The sequence below is a fragment of the Brachycentrus maculatus genome, unplaced genomic scaffold, assembly GCF_059751285.1.
Source record: "Brachycentrus maculatus isolate JH-2025_06_01 unplaced genomic scaffold, ASM5975128v1 h1tg000221l, whole genome shotgun sequence".
NCBI classification, from domain to species: domain Eukaryota; kingdom Metazoa; phylum Arthropoda; class Insecta; order Trichoptera; family Brachycentridae; genus Brachycentrus; species Brachycentrus maculatus.
In genome coordinates this window covers 1843599-1870000 of record NW_028280972.1, presented here as the reverse complement: position 1 = coordinate 1870000, position 26402 = coordinate 1843599, and the positions used below count along the sequence as shown (strand labels likewise).

General features: G+C 31.6%; 2 protein-coding genes across 3 annotated transcripts in view; both read left to right on the top strand.

The window, feature by feature from the left end:
• The window catches only part of LOC148306909 (glycosyltransferase 25 family member), a 12642-nt gene extending 2172 nt beyond the window's left edge, over window positions 1–10470 (top strand). The window contains exons 2-10 of the mRNA XM_088264225.1: window positions 1925–2156; window positions 2589–2704; window positions 3192–3418; window positions 3511–3814; window positions 5197–5271; window positions 6122–6179; window positions 6359–6486; window positions 6820–7017; window positions 8852–10470. Coding sequence (XP_088120351.1) covers window positions 1925–2156; window positions 2589–2704; window positions 3192–3418; window positions 3511–3814; window positions 5197–5271; window positions 6122–6179; window positions 6359–6486; window positions 6820–7017; window positions 8852–8996 — 1483 coding nt within the window. The 3' untranslated portion in view covers window positions 8997–10470. The remainder of the gene's footprint in view (window positions 1–1924; window positions 2157–2588; window positions 2705–3191; window positions 3419–3510; window positions 3815–5196; window positions 5272–6121; window positions 6180–6358; window positions 6487–6819; window positions 7018–8851) is intronic.
• A 780-nt stretch (window positions 10471–11250) lies between these two features.
• LOC148306908 (proton-coupled amino acid transporter-like protein acs) lies at window positions 11251–19960 on the top strand. Of its 2 annotated transcripts, XR_015837929.1 has the most exons (8): window positions 11251–11588; window positions 12907–13057; window positions 13695–13901; window positions 16076–16351; window positions 17142–17320; window positions 17504–17579; window positions 18035–18210; window positions 19004–19143. XR_015837929.1 is itself a non-coding variant. In XM_088264219.1 (7 exons), exons 1-7 carry the CDS (start codon window positions 11464–11466, stop codon window positions 19246–19248), a joined length of 1359 nt encoding a protein of 452 aa, XP_088120345.1. In that variant the 5' UTR covers window positions 11251–11463; the 3' UTR covers window positions 19249–19960. The 2 variants fall into 2 exon arrangements, 1 of the variants encoding a protein (XP_088120345.1); XM_088264219.1 differs by lacking the exon at window positions 17504–17579 and having other exon boundaries at window positions 19004–19960.
• Window positions 19961–26402: the final 6442 nt, after the last annotated feature.

Here is a 26402-nt window from a genome sequence, read left to right as displayed (position 1 = left end):
ACGTTTTGTTATTTGGTCTCTTTCTCCTGTACGACTACGATATATTTGTCTTATTTTACTATAGTTACTCATAGTTTTGGTTAAAATGTTCAAGTAATTGTGAAATAATTCCTTGAAATTGCTGGAGAGGTAGTCATATGACGTCATGTCAAGGGAGTACGGCGGGTACGGAAGGATGTCCCATCCAAACAATTTCAAGATTCATCACTGATTTTGCTGTGTGAGACGGCGCATTGTGTGTATCAAAATCACTTTGCCATGTCTTCTGCCCCATTCCGGTCGGCTTTCAACCAAAGCGTGATTTAAATTAATCTTTTGTGGGCGATAGTGTCATAATTCAGTAGAGAAATGATTTTCTCTTTTCGGTGTTCAAGCAGCATTTCACAAGTCACTTTGCGATCTCCCGTTTGCCGTTCATTCAAATCGTTTGGGGACCCATTTACTGAGTTTATTGATCTTCCCCATTGCACGTAAACATCTGCTTATTGTTTTTTGTGACGCATTTAATGCTTTTGCCAATTGCTGTTAAGTTTGGGTTGAGTCATCATCCAGTAACACATCTTTACACTTTAGTCGTCTACCGTAGCGTGCACTGTCTTTTGCATTGAAATCACCACGTTTAAATTGTCAAAACCATGTGTCACGTATTCTAATTGATGGAGTGTTTCTACCAGCAAATATTGACTTTCCGCATGCTTTTTTTTGTTTTTGATTAAATAAGAAAAGCAAAGTGTGCCGTAAATGTTCTTTTTTAGGCACAATCGTCGACATGATCACTGAACGATACAACACAGACGCTATTGTTTGGTGGACTTGTCTGTGTTTGTAGATTAATGTCAGACGAACAAATTGACATAATACCACTTTAATAAACACTAATTCGTGACTTCTGTTATTGGAATAATTATTCCATCATCAGGTCATTAAAATGAATTACTACCGTCTGACATATATACAAAAATAAAATTTTGAAAGAGAAAGAAGACAAATGAATCACAATGGGAATATTTTTAAAAGTGGACTTGAAGTTAACTTGAAGTCATTTTGTTTGCCTGAGATGAAAATCTCATATTTATTCCTTTAAGCCTTGCATACTAAATTACCTAGTTCGTGAACAAATTGGTTGTTACTTTGTGCGTAAGAACAAATAACACAAATTTGTTGAAATTTGTAGGTACTGTACGTAAGGGAATACAAAAGCCTGAAGTTTTACATGGTTTAAAACCTATTATGAGCTGTATAACACTCACCATTCTGCCATGATTTAAACATCTATGCCACTTGATTTTCACAAAGTGCTGCCATGCTGCTTGCTTGTATGGAAGTATAGTGTTTACATAGGACTACATATATCATTTGGTGTAAACAACTGCCGAAATCTGCCGTTGTGTAAACACATAATAAAGTGAACCCTCTACCATTTTTATAGGGACCTATTGAAATAAACTATGAATGCAGGAAAACAATGAATGCAGGATTAAGAAAGATACCTTAACTATCGGAAGGTTAAAATTCTAAGGAAAATGGATGTTTTAGGTGCAAATAAATATGTTTAATAAAAAAAATACAAAGCTGAACAGAACTAAAAAAATATAAATGTTTATGGCATTGTTAATAATCTGCGATCGACATTTGTTTTTTACTGTTTTATTTCCATAAGTCAACAGTATATTTTCGGCTTTGCGAGTAAAATTTTTTTCAGCATCAATTATCGAATGTGCGTAATAGAAAGTTTTCATTATTTCAAAGAGCGTGCATGCTTCTGAAAATGAAGGTACAGGCAGCGGCTCCTCTTCATCTGTGAAAATTATGAAAAAATAATGAGTTTATTTAATTCCAAATCTGTCTTTATCTTGATCATTTCCGATTTGTGTAATAAAATCGATGATAAGTGCCTCTAATTTGCCTTCTAATTTGTTTTTAGGGTCCGAAGTGATCATAATGAAGACAATACTGCTAATGTTCTCAAGACATGGTATACTGAAGCTGTCAAAGTTTATCATGATGTTGACATGGAAATACAAGAAGGGCATCCTTTCAACTTTCCAGATGAAGAAAATCTCTTACATTGGTCCACTGATCGCTTTACGCATATCATGTCCCTTAGAAATCAATGTTTGAACTACGGCCGTAGGATTTGGGCAGACTACGTATTTGTAAGTTAATGTTTTATTAGTTTGTCTTATTCATACTGAATACTTTTTCTATAATTTAACAACAGGCATTTTGTCTGCATATTCAGATTACCTTTATTACTGAAAATCCGATTCGAGGGAAGTCATATTGATCCTGAATGAGTAGAAACTAATTTTTCGCTTTTAATTAATTATTTTTACCTGTTAATTTTACTGAATGTAACATTCAACTAAAGAATGAAGTCTAATAATTGACTATGCAAAAATTAAAGTTAAATTTACTTTTTTCATAACATTTGGTCTAGGACATTAAGGACTCCTTTGACTTGGATCGTAAAAAATATATTGAGGTTCGATGATTGATTTATACATTTTTCATAACATTTTTCATTTTTCATATGTAGGCTTTTTATTTGTTGATTGCTGAATTTAACCTAAATAATTTTATTTCAGATGCTAGATGTTGATGTGTTTTTAACGTATAAGAGTACACTGAAAGATCTTATTATGACAGATTTAGATATTGTATCTCCAATGCTAAAATCTGATAGCTTGTACTCTAACTTTTGGTAAGTATTGTTGGCTAAATTCATATGAAGAATTCACACAGGGTGTTTCATTGGTTGGGGGTTAAAGAGCACATCTAGGGTTTTCGAAATAAGCAAATATTAAAAAAAAATATTTAATAGTCCTGAATTGGCTAATTAACTCACAATTATACTTCTATTTGCCATGTTTCTAAAACAAGAATGAATTATTTATATAAATACAGTCAAACTCGGTTATAACGAGGATGAAAGGAATAACTGAATTTGCTTATTATACCGAACAAATACTTGTTATAAACAAGTTTGACTGTATATATAACAGTTTATTTTTAGCACTAAATTAATTTGACCAAAATAAGAAAAATATTTTGTTACACCATCTTTTTTATTTTCATTGTTTTGAAAAATTGTTAGTAAACATTTATTTATAAATTGGCCCATAGAAGTATCTACATTTGAACAGCCCAACTGTTCTTTGATGATTTTTTTAAAAGAAATGTTTTTTTAGGTTTGGTATGACTGAATCTTATTATTATAAAAGAACAGCTGAGTACAAAGTTACTTTATTTCGGGAAGAAATTGGGTGTTTTGCAGTTCCTATGATTCACTCGGCGGTTTTGATAGATTTAAGAAATACTGCATCTGATAATTTAACATATAACCCTAAAACTATTCAAGATTATAATGGCCCTTACGATGATATAATTGTTTTCGCAATATCAGCTAATAAATCGGGTAAGTATTAATTAAACCTGTGACAATTTTTTAAACACAGACATATTTACAAATATGGAATCATTCTTAACATTTATTTATTTTTATTTAAGGTTTGCCATTAAATATTTGTAACACTAAGAAATTTGGATACTTAATGTCTCCACTGGATTCAAAGGAAACCTTGGAAATGGATGATATTACAAATTTGAAACTCGAATCTATTACAGACGATTCATTTATCAAAGCAGACAGTATTTATGATAAATATATTTCATTTCCTATGAGTGACAATATGGGATTTAATATGGTGTACATGATTAACTTAGAACGTAGACCTGATCGCAAGGAAAAGATGGAGATGTGTTTCAAAGAATTGGGCTTTGAAGTGAAAAAAATCAAAGCCATCGATGGTCGGTAAGTATTATTCGTCGTGGATTCTCTACCATAAATATTCAGCGACATTTTTCCACTGGCTTAACTATATAGCCATGGCCGCGGTCAATCATGACACTAGATGCTTCCGCTAATGTATACTTTGAACTTAAATAGAGAGTAGGATTTTCTATGGACAAATCTGCTTGCGTAAGACACTATGTGTGGTCTTACATTAATGTACACTTTTGATCAGAAAATTAAATATTTAGTACCACTTTGCCACAGACAAAACTGGTTGGTTATGGTTGTAATGAATCATGATACTATGTGTAGTCTTAGTTAATATATACATCCAATTGGAAACAAATATTCAGTGGCACTTTTTAGGACAAAACTGCAAGGTCATGGCTGCAACGAAAGACAACGCTGTGTGTGGTCTTACATTAACACAGATTTTCAATTAGAAACTTATGGCATTTTGTCACTGACAAAACTTGGCTACGGTCGCAATGAATGATGACACTATGTATTGTCTTATATAAACGTACACCTTTTACTAGAAACATATATATATTCAGTGGCACTTTGTCACTGACAAAACTGGTTGGTCATAGTCGCAATGAATGATGACACTATATGTGGTCTTACATTAACATATACTTTTTACTAAAATCATAAATTTTAGGTATTGAAGAATGAATTGCATAATTGAATTGAAAATTTATTAAAAATTAAACGAGACTCTTGGTCAGGTATTTCCGAATAAAATCCTACGTGATTCCTGTAATTAGGGTATCACCAAATTCATATTTCCATAATTACATCAAACTCCGCTTTCATCAAATTTTATTTGCTAAAATGATTACTTGTTGACAGCACTTTTGATTGATGAAAATGGGGGGTGCCCTATCGAATTTTAGCTAACCATATCGCTCACTCCTTTCAAGAACGTCATAAATCAAAAAACATGATTTCTCAAGAGAACGTTTTAAAATTTTGAAAATATAACACAACGTATTAAAAATAAATATCAAGCCACTTATTGAACTTTTTACTGTGCAACAGATCTTTTTAGGTAAAACCTGAAGGTTTTTTCTCCATTTGAAAAATATTTAGTATTTTAAAAAAAATAATTAAACAATACCTTTTCTTCAAAATGCAAAAACAACACGTTCTGCCCTGTAGCGGGTAAATATTAAGTTAAAAATATGCCTCTTTTGTTGGGATATAGTACATTTTCTGGGCATTCCGAAAACATGCACAACTGAAAATTGACGATATTTGATTTATGACGTTCTTGAAAGGAGTGAGCGATATAGTCAAAACATACGTTTTTCAGCCACATATTTTTCATTGGATTCCTATCATTATATGCGCAGAGTTATATGTATTGCAATCTATATTTTTTTATTTCTTTTTAGTGATTTAAATACGGATGCCTTACACGAATGGGGTGTTAAACTTTTACCGGGATATGAGGATCCTTATCACAAAAGGTAAAATATGACAATCATTTTAGGCAATCCATCTAAGTGTAAATATGGATTAAATATTGTTTGCATCTTAAATCTTACCTTTTCATTACAAAACTACATAGATCTATATCCCACTTGGTGCAAGCTCCTTGATTTTTTTTAATACGTACATTCTAAGGTATGTTTCACTCTATGAATAATACACAACTTCTCTAGTTCTCTAGTCTAGTGTCCGCCTCCGTAGTGTAATGGTCAGCACACTCGGCTACCATTCTGGAGGTCCTGGGTTTGATTCTTAAATAAATTTAAGTGATTTTTTCACTGTAATATTTATTCAATATTACCCTGGACTGGTACCTGAAGCGGAGGGCTGATCACCTTTCCTTCATGTGTAAACGATTAAGATAACACTGCGTTTATATGAAGCAGTGCCCTATGCACCATTGGGGTGCGGATAAAGGTTTTATTCTTATTATTATTCTCTAGTCTACATCTATCACAAAAATTGCATTATTTATAAAAGGATAGTATAATATTAAGGAGCACTAAGTATTATGCTGATTTTTCGGTTACTTGGGAATTCTCTCGGCATGGGACTGCTCATATAAATATTTTGTATTCTAATTACATATTATGACACAGCCTAGAATTGAACTCGAATTGAATTCAAATAATCAGCGCCAGGAAATTATATTATATGATACGGTGCTAATTTATTTTCGGCGATCATTTAGCTTAATTCTGGTAATTATTCATTATTTTTGCAATATTATTTAGTTTGCAAATTATGTAAAATAATTTAAATTACTTTTCTACTCTACTGAGATTACCTTCTACTTCTTCTACTGATCGACGTTTATTACTATTTCAGACCTATGACCTACGGCGAGATCGGTTGCTTTTTGAGTCACTACAAAATTTGGATGGATGTAAGTGAATCATATTTTTATATTATGCATTCTATAAAGAGAAAAGAGTGATCCATAGTGACGCGTTGTCTGGTTTCACTTTGTATACAGTAATAATTAGCTGTAGAATTTCTTAATAAATTCAATTGAAACAGCTGCCATTTTATCCAAACAGAATGGTTACTATGTGTTTATTTTAGGTTTTGGAGAACAAGTACGATATCGTTATGGTTCTTGAAGATGATTTAAGATTCGAGGCGCATTTCAGAAAGAAGTTGGAACTGATTTTGGAAGACATCAAACAACATGCTATTGAGTGGGATCTCATGTAAGTAATACTTATTGTACTTGCATACCATTATATATACGAGTGTTCTAGATGCAAATATAGTTTGCGTTAATGGGGGCGGTAGCAGTGGCGACAGCAAATTCGCAATGCCAAACCCTAGCGCTTCTATAAACCCATTTACACACATGACGCGACGTTTCGCTCTCCTTGGATCATCGCTCAAGTGCAGCGATCCCCTAAACAGCCACAAACGATTTTATCGCAAACCTCTAATTGTGTATTTTGCGGAAATCGCAAGATCGTGACCATAAGAAATATCCATCAGGTTCTAAAAATGTGAAATCGACATTAAAATTGTGTCATTTTGCATAGATATCTCGGCCGTAAGCGACTGCATGACGTAGACGAGTACTCAGTGGGTAAGTCTCTGGTGAAGGCCAGTTACTCGTATTGGACACTCGGGTACCTGCTGAGCAATAGAGGTGCAGCCAAACTTGTCGATGCCAAACCTCTCCAGAATATGCTTCCGGTTGATGAATACCTGCCGATTATGTTCAACAAACATCCCAAGTAAGTGTGACGTAAAACCACCTCTTTCTCAGCACTAGGTAGGGGTGCCCTACAGAAAAAAAGAAACTTAATTCAAGAAAACATTACTAATTTAATTTGCTTGATTATACAACTCCCCGTTAAACTACCAATAATCCATCTACCTCCTGTCTCAATACCTAATAATGTAGGAACAAACAAAACAAAATGTGTATTTGATTACGCATTTTTATCGATTGTTGCGCGGTATGATCGATAATCCTGAAATTATCCGGAACATTGGTCTGTATGCTCCCGATAGTTATCTAAGACAGCATCAACATAGATTGTTTCACATTCCTATACACAGGACCATCCTGCCGATGGTTATGCCTGTAGGAAGAGCTACCGCTATGTTGAACAATATCTCATTGGATATTGATCTGTTCCATGTATCTGAAGGAGTTTTCCGAAGCGAGATTCTTCTACACCTTTATCAATAGTTTTTGCATATATTTTATTTTAATGTATTTTTAATGTATATGATTAAAAAAAATTATAGTTTGTTATGTATAAATTAATTGAAATAAATAAATTGAATTGAATTGAAAAAATTAAATTGAATCTTTGCGACTTATACGAGGAAATGGGCTGTTCGACGTATGAGGAGCTGAAGAGGGTTTCGCAATATAGACCAGAGTGGCGAAGGAGGTATTATTTGTTGCTGCAGACCAATCCACAGAATTGAGACAAAACAGAGAATCCATCTAGCAAAAAGAAATTATATAGTTTTCATAAACGGAAAGAAAATATTTATACTAATTATATTCACTGATGTACGATGTATGTCAAATTTGTGAAAAAATAAGTGATGCAGTATACTTGTGACCTACACTATCAAAACCTGATAGTTACCCGGAGGGTAACTGATTCTATTGGAAGTCATATTTGCGCGTATTGAAGATACAATCAAATAAATGTGCTGGGTTTTAAGTTTAAATATGTATTTTTTGCATACATATTAAATCTCTTTTTTCTTAATACGTAATTCTAAAATTAGCGAGTATAAATTTAATCTCTCACCGAAAAAATCTTGTTATATTGAACACTTTGTAAGTTCTAATAAAATATAATTTTAATAATGCGAGACATAAGGAGATAAGGATATAATTCAATTTAATTTTTAAATGTATTTTACATTTTGAATTTTAATTTTACTAATTGTAAAATGAAACAATCACATAACACACCAAATGGAAAAATCTATATTTTTAACTATACAAAATTAGCCAGATGGATTATATGCTGTATTCTGTTACGACAAATAATTACATAACCATCAGTTTTTAATAATATAAATTTTGAAAGAGAACCTTACAATTTATAAATTAAATTCTAATCTACAAGATCGAAAAATAAATAAGAATTTTTAAAAAGTCATATTCCGTATAATTTTTGCAATTTTCTCAGAATTACCTTATATGCCCTGGATAGATCAAAATATTAGATTTCACACAAAAAATAGACATACACACATAAATTTACAACAACAGCACTGGTTATTACGATCTCAAACGCTTTTTATTAGATTTAAGTTTTGTACTGACATTTCTTGGTGGAACTGCATTTTACAGAATAAAAAAACAGCTATGTATTTTTTTTCACAGAAAAATTATATAAAATCATGATTTTCAACTCATGCGTTCTGGTGTATTTAACATAGAATTTCTCTAGCCTCACACCAGTCTGATAATGTCGGTTACGACGAAATCCATTTGCTGGTCAAATAAAATTAATGTGAAAAAAATTACAAAGTTATTATTTTATTCTACAAATGCTTTTTTACTAATACAATTGTTTATGCATATTTTTTTAGCGCTTCGTGGAGTAAATACTTCGACAAAAGGGACCTTTTGGGTCTCTCTGTTAGTCCACTTCTTGTCTACCCAACTCATTATACCGGGGAGCCAGGCTACATCAGCGACACGGAGGAATCCCATCTGCTCAAAGATGAACTTTGAACATACGTATTTCCTCTCTCTCTCTCAAACTCCACTAATGCCTTTTTACACAATTGCTTAGGAAAAATATTTTCTTTTTGCAAAGAACATCAAGAATTTCAAACCTGGTAATGCGGTCATTTTATACCTTGTTGTTGTACCTCATTCCCCTCCCCCTTCATGGAATAAAAAATTATACGTAAAAAACACAAGGTTGCTGTGATGAATGATTTAGTGTAAAACATTGACTACCAATCTGCTTAAATTATTAAATTCATCTTTAATCTGCGATATACATAGGACATGTTATCTACATCAGAAATCTTAGAAAATGTCTGAAAGTTATCAAATTGGGTAGAGGTGCCAACCACACAAATAATCTGAATATATATTTGTTTTCATTTAAGTGGACTGTGCATTCAATGTTTAACGCATATATCGACATGGCCAACGGATAAGGTTGAATCTGCAAAAACACGCCAGTCATCGCTATGCCATTGATTATTGTAAATGGAATTACTCATATTTAGGATTTTTTTGATATTTCGATCCTGATTGATTTGATAATTATTGAGCTCATTCCATAGTCACTGCCAATAAAAATAATTTTAGAAAAATTGACTAGCTCTCCGTATGTATGTATTTTTGTTGTCGTTGGATTTTCTGCACTTTTATATTAAGTACAAATATTTATTTAAAAAAAAAACATTAAATGCATTATTATATTTTTGTATTCTCATAAAATTAATATTTTGTTATTGTACAATACTTCTAGGCCTTTTTGTTTTCTTTATTATAATATTAATATTCTCTAAACAACAGCAAAATAAATTCACTATGAAAGGATTTACGTTTCATGATTTTTTTATAGATATCACAACGGGGATATAGAGCTTTTTTTGGAATTAAAATAGCATTGACAGGGCTCACGACCTACCATTAGTTAGACTAGTTTAATTGATTATTTCACGCACTGTTTCGTCAAATTGATGATTTTTTCAAACCAAAATATTATTTTATCTTGATATTACTTATGTGCCATGAAATTAAATATTTTTACCAAATATTAGATTTATTTAGGTATAAGACATTTGAATTATTCGTAGTTCAGTACTTTTGAGACTTCGACATGTGTTTATTTTTGTCATAATATAGATACCCATAAGAAAAGCATGTATGTATCACCTTAAATGTATTTTAAACGAGGACCAGTGAAATATCTAGTTTTTTTTAGAAATTTAAATTTTACTCATAATTTTAGTTTTTATTTACTAACACTGCCATAACATCACAAACTATGAATAGTCAAATATGTGCCATATTTTCTCATGAATGTCACGCAAGTTTATGCTTATATTATTATTTTATAAAATAAGTTTTATTCTTTTTTTTCAGTAATGTTTAATTGCGCATTCGATTATTTCCTAAGTAGAATGAATGTGTGTATTCATTTAACATTTTTATACGATTTTATAATAAAAGCATAATATTTTTGTAATTTTTATTTATTTATTTCCCTACCAAAAACCCCAGATGTATGCGACGGTTAGAGACAATATTATATTTTTCCGTTAAAACTTCATCTATGATATTGGTAAATTTGAATCTAATGGATCTTTTTCAGACGGGAGGAATCAACCTATGGGGGATTGTATTAGACTCGTTTTGTGTTAACAACAGCCGATATAATTAATATTTTTTTTTGGAAAATTCGCCTTCGTAAATACGTTGTTTTCGTAAGTTGGCAATGAATGACGTCACAGAAACAATGGAGTTATTTTAATGTTGGTGTCATTGCTAAATTATTGGCGGCTCTATTTGTTAATGTCTATGGTCCACCCTCCAACCCCCCCCCCTCCCCTCATATTTGTATAACACAAATGGTAGTGTAGTGGTAAACATACAATCCACACTACTACTATTACAGCTCTATAAACCATAGAAAATAAACCATATGACGTCATAAAACGTTCGATGACGGAAATTTGATGACGTATGCGAACGCACGTTTTTCGTTTTATTCAAATATCTAATGTTTAAACCTTAATATCTCCCTTAGTTCTCTACCGATTTCAATAAGAATGTAATCGATAGTTTTGTGATTTTTCATATTAATTTATTAGCCAATAAACTAACCTTGTGACAAAAATCCATTGCGTATTGTTGATACCTACTCACAGCACAACAAAAAACCGTTGACATAAGCTACCCAAGAGTAGGTAATATTTTTAAAAGAATATTCTTGAAACTCGCGCCTGTCATTTATTTGTTTTTAAAAATGTGTTATGGTTATGGACATTTTTTTATAACGTGTTTTTTTTATTAAAAATTGTATTTTGTACAAAGTTTTTAAATATTCTTCAAGCAAATTAATTTATGTAATGATCGAATACATTGTTTCATAGCCGTAAATAATATCTTGACATGTTTTGAAGAATTAGTTGTCTCTTACTGGTTAGTGGTTTATCGATAGTGAACAGTCAGCGGTATGGCTACCAAATCTCCCCAAGGCGGTTCTGAACCGCAAACTTCTAAATCTCCAAAGCCCTCACCGCCGCCAGCTAATAATGACTACAACCCTCACGAGTACAGAGAAGTGCCCCATCCCACAACGTGAGTTATCTCATATTTTGGACATCATGGTGACCATTGACCTGTCATCAGATCAAAGCGTAACAGCATGTACATATCGCTCACTCCTTTCAACAACGTTATATATCGAAAATCGTCAATTTTCTTAATTGAAAAAAGGAGCACGATCAGGTATGCCAAATACTTGAAAGCGGCCAGGTTAGGAGTCGAAACAATCGGCGGGTGTGTATGAGGAGATGCGTGAACGTGGAAGAGGCGTGGAATGTTTGCAAAGACGGAGTGGTGTGGCGTTGTATTCTCTCTGCCTACCCCTTCGGAAAGCGGCGTGATGGTTAGTTAGTTTAGTTAGTTAGTTAGTCAATTTTCAGTTGTGCATGTTTTCAGAATGACCAGAAAATGTACTGTATCCCAGCAAAAGTGGCATATTTTTAACTGAATATTTACCCGCTACAGGGCAGAAAGTGTTGTTTTTGCATTTTAAAGAAAATGTATTGTTTAATTTTTTTTAACATAATAAATATTTTTCAAAAGGATAAAAAACATTCAGGTTTTACCTAAAAAGATCTGTTCCACAATAAAAGTTCAAAAAGTGTCTTGATATTTATTTTCAATACATTTTATTATATTCTTAAACTTAAAGAACGATCTCCTGAAAAATCAATTTTTTTTTTTATATATGACGTTGTATGGTATTAGGGAGGAGAGATAAAAGCTCATAAAAGCTTACAAGATCTAGCTTGTGCAAGAGTTGCAACCGCGTTACCATTATGCGCTTTGTAGGTTCGGGAATAGGCCGAAAATAATATTCAGCATGATCCTCTTTTTAACGCAAATTTTTGTTCACCGATGAGGCACATTTTTGGTTAAATGGCCATGTCAATAAGTAGAATTGCCGAATTCGTAGTGGAGAAAACCCAGAAGACAAGCGCCCTATGGGCGTTACGCGGAATTCCACGTTACGTTCCACTACACGGAATTACGCGGAATTTTACCGTCCAGCACGTCAGTTAGCGTTTTCAAACGACGATTGGCTAGGATTGGCTTGTGCTTTTGTCCATCTTTCTTCGGATCGGAGCTTTTGATCGGTGCGTGAACACGTTGCACTTAAATTCGATCACGCTAAACTGTCGTAGTCGCTTTCGTTTTTCAGAACCGGATTGCTGGACGGTCAAATTCCGGGTAGTGGACAATCGCCGTATAATGGTCGTAAGCCCGTAAATGCCCAGACTTCCATATTATTGTTCATATTTTATGCAGTGTCAAAAAATAATATAAATTAAGATATTTATTTACAGATATTTCTTTGAATTACTTTTGTTGTTGCGGTTGTTTGTTACAGGAATTGTGAAACTTTGATTCACCTCCTGAAAGGTAGTCTGGGAACCGGTATTTTGGCAATGCCACAAGCAATGCACCACTCCGGATACGCTATTGGAATCATCGGGACATTTCTTATCGGAGCACTCTGTACCTATTGTTTACACATACTTGTAAGAAAACCTAATGCTAATATTGTTCTTTCTAATGTTTGTATTTATTTTGTACATATAGTAAGTCCTCAACTTACGTGATTTCGACTTACGTGAATTCGTACTTACACGATTTAAAAAAATTAAACAAAATATTTCCCTAGTCGTTTATTTACATAAATAAGTGTCGATGGGATAATGAGACAAAGAAAGAGAGAAGCGGCACTGGCACGTGCTTGCTCCCTTTCCCTTCACATTTACTGTCCACAGGATGTGATTAATGACTAAACTGTTTAAACTTTAGATATTTTAATAAAACGAAAAACGGACACCGCGAAACGTCATCAAATTTTACGTCATCGGGTGTGTTATGGGGCGTATCCCTTTATACATCTGCTTTATAGAGCTGTAATAGTAGTAGTGTGATTTCGTTTCTATGACGTCATTTGTTACCAACTTACGAAAACAACGTTTTTACACAGGCGAATTTTGTAAAAGAAAATGATGAATTAAAATACTGATTACCTTCATATATCGGCTGTTATAAACACTCCACGAATCTTACACAATCCTTTGCAGGTTGAGTATGTGAAATTAGATGTTCCTCCCGAGTGATAATACCCTATTGCATACTACTAACCATACATTTTGAACACAGGTGCGTTCTCAGTACGTGATGTGTAAGAGAGAGAAAATCCCCCTCCTGAGCTATCCACAGTCGATGAAGCTCGCGCTGCAACAAGGTCCGGAGTGTTTGCGATGCCTGGCCTCAGCTTCTTATTATGTGGTGGACGGTTTTTTGATTTTCTATCAAATTGGAATATGCTGCTGCTATGTTGTATTTGTTGCCTCAAATATTAAACAGGTATTCTGCGCTGCCATAAGTCATCCATACGATATACATGTACATTATGATGGTATTGTGATCACAATTGTGGAAGTCCTCGCCAAAACGTTACATTTCCATTTTAAAGTCGTCAGGAATTCTAGCTTGTAAAATTGTGACGTTTTAGTGCGAATTAATGATTATTGACATGAGCTGCTTGACGTATGAGGAGCTGAAGAGGACTTCCGAAAATAGGCGAGAATGGCGAAAGAGATGTCATCTGTTGCTACAGACCAATCCGCAGAGAGAGAGAATGATTATTAACGGTTTAACACAGGATTGGACACGTTTTGTCGCATCTCCCATTTAGATTTCCATAGAATACAGTAAACAGGACAGATTTGAATGAAGGATTTTTTGTGCAATATTAGAAAAATGTAACTTTTTGGTGAGGACCTCTACACTTAGCAATGACATTTACGAAGGGAAGGTGTTAAAATAAATTTATTTATTTAACTTTTTGTATGGAATTTGTATACATTGGCGGGCTTGTTGCTAAGAAGCAATGCCTTCCAGCCAATCTGACTAGTGATACTGGTTAATGTTTGAACCTTATTCATATCGCTCACTTCTTTCAACAGCGTCATATCTCAAAAAACTTGATTTTTCAGGAGATCGTTTTTAAAGTTTAAGAATATAATAAAATGTTTTAAAAATAAATATCAAGCCACTTTTTGAACTTTTTACTGTGCAACAGTTCTTTTTAGGTAAAACCTGAAGGTTTTTTCTCCATTTGAAAAATATTTAGTATATGTAAAAAATAATTAAACAATACCTTTTCTTCAAAATGGAAAAACAACATTTTCTGCCCTGTAGCGGGTAAATATTAAGTTAAAAATATGCCGCTTTTGCTGGGATATAGTACATTTTCTGGGCATTCCGAAAAGATGCTCAGCTGAAAATTTTCGATTTTTGATATATGACGTTGTTGAGAGGAGTGAACGATATGTTTGAAATTGATGACAGATAGTGCTTGCGCATATGTATAAACGCAAAAATAAGAAATTACAATTTATCGTCGTATTAATGAACAAATAAATACAGAATTATATATACATGAAACTCTTGATTGATGAAAACAAGGAAATCAAAGCAAGATGAAATCGGGCAAGGAGTTGAGGGGGAGTGGTAAAAATGATATAATGAGCAGTCAGTGTTCAAAGGATAGATATTATTTTATCGAAAATTTCTTAAATTTTATCATGGATGGTGTATTTTTCATATAAAGAGGTAATTCATTCCGTAGTCTGGTCACTTGGAAAGATGTTACTGAGATTTTTTAGAAAAAAACTACAGCTTACTGTTTTGCATGTTGAAATCTTATTTTTATTTGCGATCGCGTTTTTTTTAAATGTGTAGTTCAGCTTACAATAAGTATATAATACAGTTGAACCTCTCATAACGACCATAATTTGTTCCAGAATCTTACTCGTTAAGCAAAACGTTCGTTAAACGATTTTTTTGGTTTTGGCTGGCGCGGAAGGAAAAGGGACTTGCCCTTTGTCTGTAACTCATGCGAAATTTTGCTCGTAAAAAGAGCAAACTTTTTAAAGTTTTTTTTGCTCGTTATGCGAACTATTCGTTATGAGAGGTCCCACTGTATATTACAAAACTACAGTTGTAACTCGCACTCTAAAATTATGTACAATGTACTTACATATCTATACTCTACAATGCAACTTTCTATTCTACTTATATTTTACACAAATTAAAAAAAATAAACAATATATTTTCAACGACCACCATCTTAATTCCTCGTAGAAATATGAAGAAAAGATATAACGCCAAAGTTCTTCGACATACATAAAACTCTTTTCTTTTCAAAACCATAACATCTATTCGTGAGATGAAAAGATGTCTGTAGTGAAGTTCTAGTGATTCAAGAACAACGTTTCGAAATTGGTTCATATATAGAACTTCCAAGAATTTGAGTAGTGTGGGTGAATTTTACACATGTGTAAAGTGATCACTTAAACCAGCCCATAACGGTCGTCAGCCCCATAAATGCCTAGACTTCCATATTCTTCTTCATCTTTGATGAGATATCAAAAAATAATATGAAAAATAACTCCTATAATTGGAGATAATACAGATTTGTTAAATTATTTGGACACATTCAAAATGTTGTACATTTTAAAATGTTTTGATTGCAGGTGTGCGATGTGTATTTTAGCAACTCCCTAGACTTGAGATTATACATGTGTTTCATCCTATTTCCTTTGATTTTGATCAATTTGGTCAGAAATCTGAAGTTGCTTGCGCCGTTCTCTACGCTGGCCAATGTGATAACATTTGTAGCACTTGGAATTATTATGTCATACGTGTGCGTCAATATTCCTCCAATATCTGAGAGAAGTCCGGTGGGAGATGTGAATTCATTCCCACTTTTCTTTGGGACTGTACTCTTCGCACTGGAAGCTGTTGGCGTGGTGAGATATTATGTTATGTACACTTTTTCTTCTTATTAAAGATCCTCAGGAAATGTCTGTGCCTTCACCTATCGCTCTTGGGATGTTGACTGCCAGCTATCTCTCCACCTTTTTGGAGGTCTGTCTGGGTTTCCTTGAATATATATATATATATATATATATATATATATATATATATATATATATATATATATATATATATATATATATATATATATATATATATATATATATATATATATATATATATATATATATATATATATATATATATATATATATATATATATATATATATATATATATATATATATATATATATATATATATATATATATATATATATAGTGATTATTTTAACGCTAATCAATGGACTATGTTCTTTGTTTCGCCAGATTCTATGTATAAAATAAATGTGGTATTCCAACGCGATAGCATGTGATATATAATTATCAACAAAAACAACATGGGTTTTTATACAATTTTTAAATCATGTTTTTTTTATATAAGAGACAAATGTTTTTAAAAAATGGTACAAATAAAATATGATATGAATGATTACTTTAAGCTTATGAATGCAGCTTCTATGATAAAAAAAAGTGGTTTTCTAACCCTAGAGCATGCAATATATAATTATTCATGAAAAAAACATTGGTTTTTATGTATGTATATATACATGTTTGCTCGTTATGTCCGAGATCTCGCTATACCCGTGCTTGTAATAACCGAGTTCGAGTTTGAAGTTCCACTTTTTGATTACCTTATAGTTATGGTTATAATATGTTTTAAGATCATTGCACTGGAGAGTAACATGGAAACTCCAGCTTCTTTTCTGACACCTTTCGGTGTTTTGAACGTTGGCATGGCAATAATTGTCTCACTTTACGTCGCTGTCGGGTTCTTGGGATACCTGAAGTATGGAGACAAAAGCCTTGGATCAATCACATTAAATCTTCCTGAAAAAGAAGGGTAAAATTTGTCATGTATAATATTTATTAACTGTACTTACTGTTTTTTTAAAGTATTTTATTAAAGATGATTTATATAATTTTGCTGTTTGATGGTAAAAGTAAACGTGATATGACATTAATATTTCGACGGTTGTGAAATGTTACCCCTTTTCTAAAAAAAACATGAATTTTTTTTTTTTAGATGGAAATTGCATTATTATTTACCTTGCTTATTATGCACAAGGTTTACCTTGCTTATTATGTATAAGGTTTACAAGGTAAAAAAAAAACTAAATAAAGATGTTTTTATTTAAATCTGTGTTGGGAACAGGAGGGCATTATTATAAGCAATAGTGTGGGCCAATCAGGATCTTCTCAGCATTTGCTCATTGCTGGGAGAAAACCACGTTGCACTCCTCAGGAGAAGGCGGACTGTTGACTGTCATCAACAGACCTTTCGGTCCACTACATAGAAGAGGGTTCGGCATTTTGTGTTCTAGTTTGGTTTATGTTACCAATGTCCTTAACTATTTTTATCATGTATGATACCACTTCTCGTAACAGGTCCTTATGAATACAAAATTTGTTTAAACTTGTAACTTTTTTAAGGTATTATCAAACTACTCGGGTATATCATGATTTGAATTTTTTGTTATTGTTTTTTAGCAATTTTTAATTGGAGCTTTGTATTTGTATTAATGAATACAAATACATATTCTTGTATTTCTTTTAGGTTGGCACAGGCTGTGAAAATAGCAATGGCTGTAGCTGTATATATTTCATATGCCTTACAATGCTATGTGCCCATTAGTATAATCTGGAATGAATACATGTTGAATAAACTACAGGAGAGTACTAAACAAATTTGCTGGGAATTCGGGCTAAGGATTATCATTGTAATTATATCTTGTAAGTTCAAAATTACTTAATTTTGGGTAGTCAATTTAATTTTCGTTCAAATCAATTTAAATACATTGGATATTTAATGAAAATTTAAGTATTCTCAATATTATTAATATTTAAAGCATTTACTTTGTGGTTAGTCATTTTTACTTATTTATTTTTTTACAAAAATGTTAATAAAATTAGTATACAACCACTCACCGGGTGTGGTTATATACTAATTTTATTAACATTTTTGTAAAAAAATAAATAAGTGAAAATTTAAGGTAACACTAAGCTCTCTCATTACACTGGCCAACAATTTACAACTTTTATTTTGTAACTGGCATGAAAATACTTGATCTTTATGCACTTTGCATAGTTGAATTAAAAAAACGAAAGCAAAAAAAATGTAGCACGTAAGATTTTATATTTATATAGTTTTTAATTCTGATATTGACTAAAGTTTATCTTGTTATTTATGTACAAATATATTTAAAAAAATAATGCTATCGTATTCAATATTCATAAGTTAATATATTTCCACTGTTACTCCATAATTAACAATACTTTTTTTTAATCCCTTAGACCTTAGACAAAAACATTTCTAGATACCAACCACTATTACGGTTTCAACGTACGGTTCAACAATAATATGACTGTAACATCAAAACTTGACTTGTTATAAGTTTGTCACCATATAGACTAAGAACGATTGATTAACTTAGTCCAAATCAGTCATAAAATTTCAGTTACAAAATTATTGTTGGCCAATATAACGTGATGAGTGTAATTTTGTAATCAGTATGTTTGTTTTCAGTTCTCTTCGCTGTTGCAATACCCAACCTCGGTCTCTTCATATCCTTGATAGGAGCATTCAGTCTGTCAGCCCTGGGCTTGGCATTCCCTGCCATAATAGAAATGTGCGTTTATTGGGACGATTTTGGAAAATGTTATTGTACTCTGATCAGAGACATTTTGCTTATAATATTCGGAATACTCGGTCTCGTTATCGGCACATACACTAGTGTTCTCGAAATTATCCACTCCTTTCAAGAAGCGTAAATGTACCCCCATTTATTCCGAACAAAAGATGAGGTAGAGTAGATATTACTGTGATATCTTTGGACTTTTATTTCTAATGATTTTGGCTTTTTGCATTTTTTTTGTAGATCCGTATTATCAGGAAGTTAATAATACCATATAGATGTGAAGTTATCAACGCTATGTAATTGATTCGTTAATTTTGTATTCAAATGCTCGCATTTTTGGTAATGTACGTGTTATATAACATTTATGTTCATATATGGCAATACAACTTGAAAGGGATTGTCTATAATAAAATCAAATCCTCTGTGTCACAGTTAATTTTTATTTTACAAATCATTTCACAAAAATTATAATATAGACGAAAATTCTACGGAATATGCTGATATCAAACGATGCTTTGTAAAAAAAATTCATAATATTTTTTAGGATGAAATAAATTCACCACTACGTACAGTACATCCATTTGATTACAAACCAGATTTTTTAAAATCATTATTCTGCGAAATATTATTCCAACGGTTTTTGACCGCGGGTATAAACGCTATGATTATTTTCACATGGTTTTCTGAAACTTGTTTTTTCCATTTTATAGTATAAATAAGTTTTGAACTCCCTCCTAATTAAAAAACAATGAAATTCGTATATTACCAAGTTCTCTGAATTGTAGAACTTTGGTTTTTATTACACACTTAAAACATAAAAAAAACCCTTCCGACTTAAAAAAAAAATATATTGTTTTATTTATTGCTTTATTTTTGTTTTATTACTGCGATATATTGTTTTCCCTCGAACCTGTTTCCCGTTTCCCTGTAACCCAACCCCAAGGCGGGAAATATTGAAGGGGCATACTAGATGTGCACAAAATCATTGTGTACCGAGTGAATTTCTTGAAACATCATGGCTGCTCGCGGCCTATTATGGTGTTGAAATGTGGGTTTGTGGCGCGCCTTTACACACGGAAAATTAAGTATGATCCATGCAAGTGTGCATATATTTCGACCTATCCAATTGTGTATTTAATTATATTAAACAGCCTATGTGCTTGAAGCATAATTGCCGAGGACGAGAGTGAAACGCTTTGTGATACTTTGAAAATATAGGGCCTGTGGCTGCGAGATAAGGTCACGTGAAGAAGGTAATGAAAGGTCATTTTTGTAAAAATACTAAATGCTGTTTTTGGAATAAATATCATATGTTTTTGAACCTGATCAAACCTAGTAAAAATACAAACACTAATCCACTGTTACCTCAATCATTATATGTCAAGGTGTGTATATGTTTGCTATATGATTTTCGTTTGCCACTTTCTTTCTTCTTCCTTTTGCCGATCTTTGTTGGCACCCAATGGTGCATAAGACATTGCATTGTCCAGAGTTATAGAGGGTGGGATTTTTTCAAATATTTTTTTGGATCCTCCTTGCAACCGCACCTGAGAACCTAGCATTGTAGAAAAATACGCTGACCACTTAACTACGAAGACGGATGGGCCTGGAAACTAGTTAAATAAATAAAATAATCTTTTGTGCCTTCCGCTGTAGTTCGTCACTGTTCCTTTTGGTCGTTGCTCGAGCGTATGTGCGTGCAGAGAAGTAAAAATATTCTGCCGTTAAATTTTTCAGCAAAGATCACAACCAAAATTCAGAACTTTCTAAAAGCCCGGCAGATTTTATGAAGGGCATATGCAGTTAGTAGCTCCTCGTGCGGCATTTTTTTTTCAAATCAATGGGAAATGAAGCAGGATCGTCATATTTTCCTGAAATCACGTCGGGACATTTCGGTTAATTCATTCAACGTCATGGTTATAATTTTGATAAAAAATATTGGTCATTTGCTATAAAAACATTACTTTTAGATTAAAAAAAATTAAACGGCGTTCTTAATCCAGAAAAAGCCAGAAAGAGATTTTTGGTCAAAATCATGTAATTTTCGGTGGGTAACTGCAACGAATCCCGCCGGGATGAGTAAATTAGTTATTTGATAAGTCGATTAGTCCTGTTCTCCAGGCAACTAGTTTTGGGAGAAAAATATACTGGATGGCATACAGAAGCGAAGGAAATTAGAATGAAGGACACAATTGCCATGTGTTAAAGAAATGATGAGGGAATTGTAGAGTCAAAGGAAAAGAGCGGTAATGCCTGGGGCATTCCAAATTGCATACCCGTACGCGTAGTACCTACATTGTGTAAATTATGAATTTAATTTAATTTAATTTGATTGATTGATCATGATCGTTACTTACATAAAGGCAAGATGATCACTCCTGCGGTTCAGAGATCAGTCCAGGGTAATATTAAATAAATATTAGAGTGTAAAATCACAAATATTTATTTTCCTACTGGGAATCAAACACGAGACCTCTAGCACGGTAGGTAAAAACGTTAACCATTACACCATGGAGGCGGAAAATAAGAATACAAATTAAAAACATAAAAAGCCGAAGATTTATTTGAAACGTATAGAAATTAGTAGAAACAGTTTACTAATGAGAAACATAAGTTAGTAGTTCAGTACCTACATATGTATGGTATTATATTTAAATTGGCATGTGTGTTTAACATTTCTAGTACAGTGGAACCTCTCATAACGAGTTTAATTCGTTCCAGCATCTTACTCGCTAAGCGAATTTTTCCCATAGAAATCAATGTAAAATACGAAAATGCGTTCCAGGCCTAAAGAAAACTCAATTTTTATGTATATTTTTAAGCGTTTATTTTAATAAAATTTAGTCACTATCCGGAAATTACATTAAAAATATTGTTTGTTAAGTTATCCATTGTTTTTTCGCAATAAGAACAACCAATTCTGATATATTAAAAAATATATATTACTACACTTGTCAGCACAGAAGGATGGAACTAAAAGAATTTTATAATTAATTTTAAAAATATGATAATCACAAATAAATAATAAAAATAACTCCCAAGTATTTTTTTTAAAATCTATAATAAAAAAAAACACTCATTTAAAATATTGTAAAAAGGGTGTAGAGGCCATATAAAAATACGGTTACCTGTTTGAAATTAAGTAATTGTAATTACACATACAGGTGGCACAAAACTAATTACCCTATCGGATGATTTTATAATTTTTACAATAGGCGTCGTACATCAAATTTATTTAAAAAAATTTGAACTAGACAGCTGCAGTATATAAAAGATTGAGATAACACGAGTTATTAAATAACTTTTTATTCAAAAATATATAATCTATTTTGAGAAATGGAAATCATTATTTGGAATTTTTTCTGTTAAGTAAAAAAGATGATATATCTCAAATGACTGCCACCAGTGTTGACACACATTGTCCATTTTATCAGTTCATTTGTATATTGCAGCTGTCTAGTTCACAAATGTCGAATAGATTGTCGTACGACGTCATTTGCAAAAATTAAAACATCTTCCGATAGGGTTTTAATTCATTTTGTGCCACCCTGTAAAAGAGCTATGCATTCCAAACCAATTAGCTGGTAGATGAAAAATAAAAATAATGTCAAAAAATAATATAAAAAACCTTGGCACAATCAGGTATGTCCAATGCTTGAAAACGGCCGGGTCAGGAGTCGTAATAATCGTCGGGTATGTATGAGGAGATGCATGAATGTGGAAGAGGCAATAATGTTTGCAAAGACAGAGTGGTGTGGCGTTCGATTCTCTCTGAATGGTTGGTTAGTAAGTTAGTTAAAATAACTTCTATTATTGGAGATAATCCAGATTTGTGAACAAGTATTTGGACACATTCAAAGTGTTGTAATGAGCATCAAAAGTGAGTCGAAGCCTTCGATGCCTATTTATAATAAGAAAACTTTCCAAACCCCCCTGAAACGGGTCGATATGGTTCCCTTGGTTCCATTGGCCACAGCAGTTATTTTCCCACGCCTCCATACAATCCATACAAACCTTTCTCCGTATAGGTATCTCTCCAATACTATAATATCTCGTATTTGTGTTCGTCCTCATCCTCTGTAGGAGTTTACCAAGGAAGTACTCGTATATTACCTCTGAGAAGAACACAGCCCATTTTAGAAATGAAATCAATTTCTCTTTATGTTGGAATGGTATTTATTACATATAAATATAAATAATGAAGTAAACTTTTAATATACATATTTATATATATATATATATATATATATATATATATATATATATATATATATATATATATATATATATATATATATATATATATATATATATATATATATATATATATATATATATATATATATATATATATATATATATATATATATATATATATATATGTATATGTGTACATACATACTTGTTTCGTCGTTTGAGAGTATTTTTTATATTATTTTCATTTGAATGTTACAATTATTTTGAAAAAGATATCGGGTAACATTTATTTAATCGGGACATAGTGGCGTATAATATATGTTTATTTTTATACACTTCGATAACATGAATTGGTTTTAAAATACAAATGAAAGGTTTTTAATAGTAGTACATTAATGAAACTTATTTTACGGTAGTTGAATTTTTGTTATTTTTCAAGTGATCTTTGATTTTTTTAAATTTCGCTTTCAAACGATAATTTATATTCCATTTGAACAGTTAACATTTCAAATACAAATTATCAATATGGTAAATTGTAAAATGACAGCCTATATATTTTTTTAGTTACCGTAGAACGGGGCTACTTGAACTTTGATGTGTTACTTGAACTTTGAGCCCAGTACAAAAATCATATTTAGATCATAGTATCGATCGAAGTATCGTGACAATAAGTGAAACAATGAATTATGTCGATACGTTCATTAATGTAGACCAAATACAGATTTAATTTTTTTTTGTAGGTACTGGGCTCAAGTAACACATCAAAGTTCAAGTAGCCCCGTTCTACGGTATATATTCTTTTAGGTATTCCCGTAGTTAATATGAATACCTCGTTTCAAATAAATAATAAATAATATTTTTTTAATTGTATAAAGCGATGATTATTATTATTTTTTACGTTACTTCAAATTTGAAATATCATCTGTTTGTTGAGGTCCAAAGTTTACATTAAAGTAAAACTATACTCGATCACAAAAAGGAATATTTAGATAATAATAAAAAATCTACTCTGTATTATACAAAGGCATGCTTATGGAATAATATATACACAAACTCAAATACAATCATTTAATAACTAAAAATAGTTATTAAATTTACTAAATTTACTAAAAAATAAATTCGTACGTAAATATAAATATTTGTACACAGAAACAGAATTTAAACGCTTTTTTAATTTCTAATTTTGACTAGACGACTATATTTCTCATGATACGATAAATATTGATAGTGGTGTTATGCATTAACGAATAATGATGTAGATAACAGGATGTGAGGAACCAACTGGTTTATCTAAGTAAATATATTGTGTACCTACCGCAAATCATTTTTTGTGGAGTTCAAGTTCGACACTTTGTTATTGTGTCAAATTGGTTATCGAGTTTGTCTATAAACAATAAAATATAGTGTTAAAATTCGACAATTTGTTATTGTTTCAAATTAGTTATCGAGTTTGCCTATAGACGCTAAATTATAATGTTAAAATTCAACACTTTTTTATTGTTTCAAATTGGTTATCGAGTTTGTCTATAAACAATAAAATATAGTGTTAAAATTCGACAATTTGTTATTGTTTCAAATTAGTTATCGAGTTTGCCTATAGACGCTAAATTATAATGTTAAAATTCAACACTTTTTTATTGTTTCAAATTGGTTATCGAGTTTGTCTATAAACAATAAAATATAGTGTTAAAATTCGACAATTTGTTATTGTTTCAAATTAGTTATCGAGTTTGCCTATAGACGCTAAATTATAATGTTAAAATTCAACACTTTTTTATTGTTTCAAATTGGTTATCGAGTTTGTCTATAAACAATAAAATATAGTGTTAAAATTCGACAATTTGTTATTGTTTCAAATTAGTTATCGAGTTTGCCTATAGACGCTAAATTATAATGTTAAAATTCAACACTTTTTTATTGTTTCAAATTGGTTATCGAGTTTGTCTATAAACAATAAAATATAGTGTTAAAATTCGACAATTTGTTATTGTTTCAAATTAGTTATCGAGTTTGCCTATAGACGCTAAATTATAATATTAAAATTCAACACTTTGTTATTGTGTCAAATTGGTTATCGATTTTGTCTATAAACAATAAAATAAAGTGTTAAAATTCGACACTTTGTTATTGTTTCAAATTGGTTATCGAGTTTGCATATAGGCGATAAAATATAGTGTTAAAATTCGATACTTTGTTATTATTTCAAATTGGTTATTGAGTTTGATTACAGACGATAAAAATATAGTATTCAAATTCGACACTTTGTTTTTTGTTTCAAATTGGTTATCGAATTTGCTTATAGACAATAAAATATGGTGTTAAAATTCGACACTTTGTTATTGTTTCAAATTGGTTATAGAGTTTGGTTATAGACAATAAAATATGGTGTTAAAATTCGACACTTTGTTATTGTTTCAAATTGGTTATCGAGTTTGATTATAGACAATAAAATATGGTGTTAAAATTCGACAATTTGTTTTTGTTTCAAATTGGTCATCGATTTTTCCTATAGACGATACAAACTGTATCATCTATGAGCTGTGAAGGTACTGTACGAAAGGTCACTAAAACAGATGTGGCACTACGAAGACTTCAGGTATAATGTTTGCACAAGAGTGAGGTCATCAGAATGTTGCTCCTGGATGAAAAGATTCTCACGATTTAGAAATATGTGAGAAATTATACTATGAAAATTCATATTTACAGTGCTTTAAACTACTGCTTATTTATATTTAAAAATTATCGATGCTTTTGGCGAATTTCTTATTGACATATTGCTCACTCCTTTCAACAACGTCAAATACCAAAAAAACTAGATTTTTCATGAGATCGTTTTTAAAGTTTAAGAATATAATAAAATGTTTTGAAAATACATATCAAGCCACTTATTGAACTTTTTACTGTACACCAGATCTTTTTAGGTAAAACCTGAATGTTTTTTCTCCGTTTGAAAAATATTTAATTTATTTAAAAAAAATTATTAAACAACACCTTTTCTTCAAAATGCAAAAACAACATTTTCTACCCTGTAGCGGGTAAATATTAGGTTAAAAATATGCCGCTTTTGCTGTAATATAGTACATTTTCTGG

What these genes read in the sequence shown, in the direction of transcription:
- LOC148306908 (XM_088264219.1), top strand. Translation starts at nt 11,464, where the DNA reads ATGGCTACCAAATCTCCCCAAGGCGGTTCTGAACCGCAAACTTCTAAA. An exon ending in TTGCCTCAAATATTAAACAG is followed by an intron (nt 13,902 to 16,075) that starts GTATTCTGCGCT and finishes TTTTGATTGCAG; the next exon opens with GTGTGCGATGTGTATTTTAG. An exon ending in TATCATTGTAATTATATCTT is followed by an intron (nt 18,211 to 19,003) that starts GTAAGTTCAAAA and finishes GTTTGTTTTCAG; the next exon opens with TTCTCTTCGCTGTTGCAATA.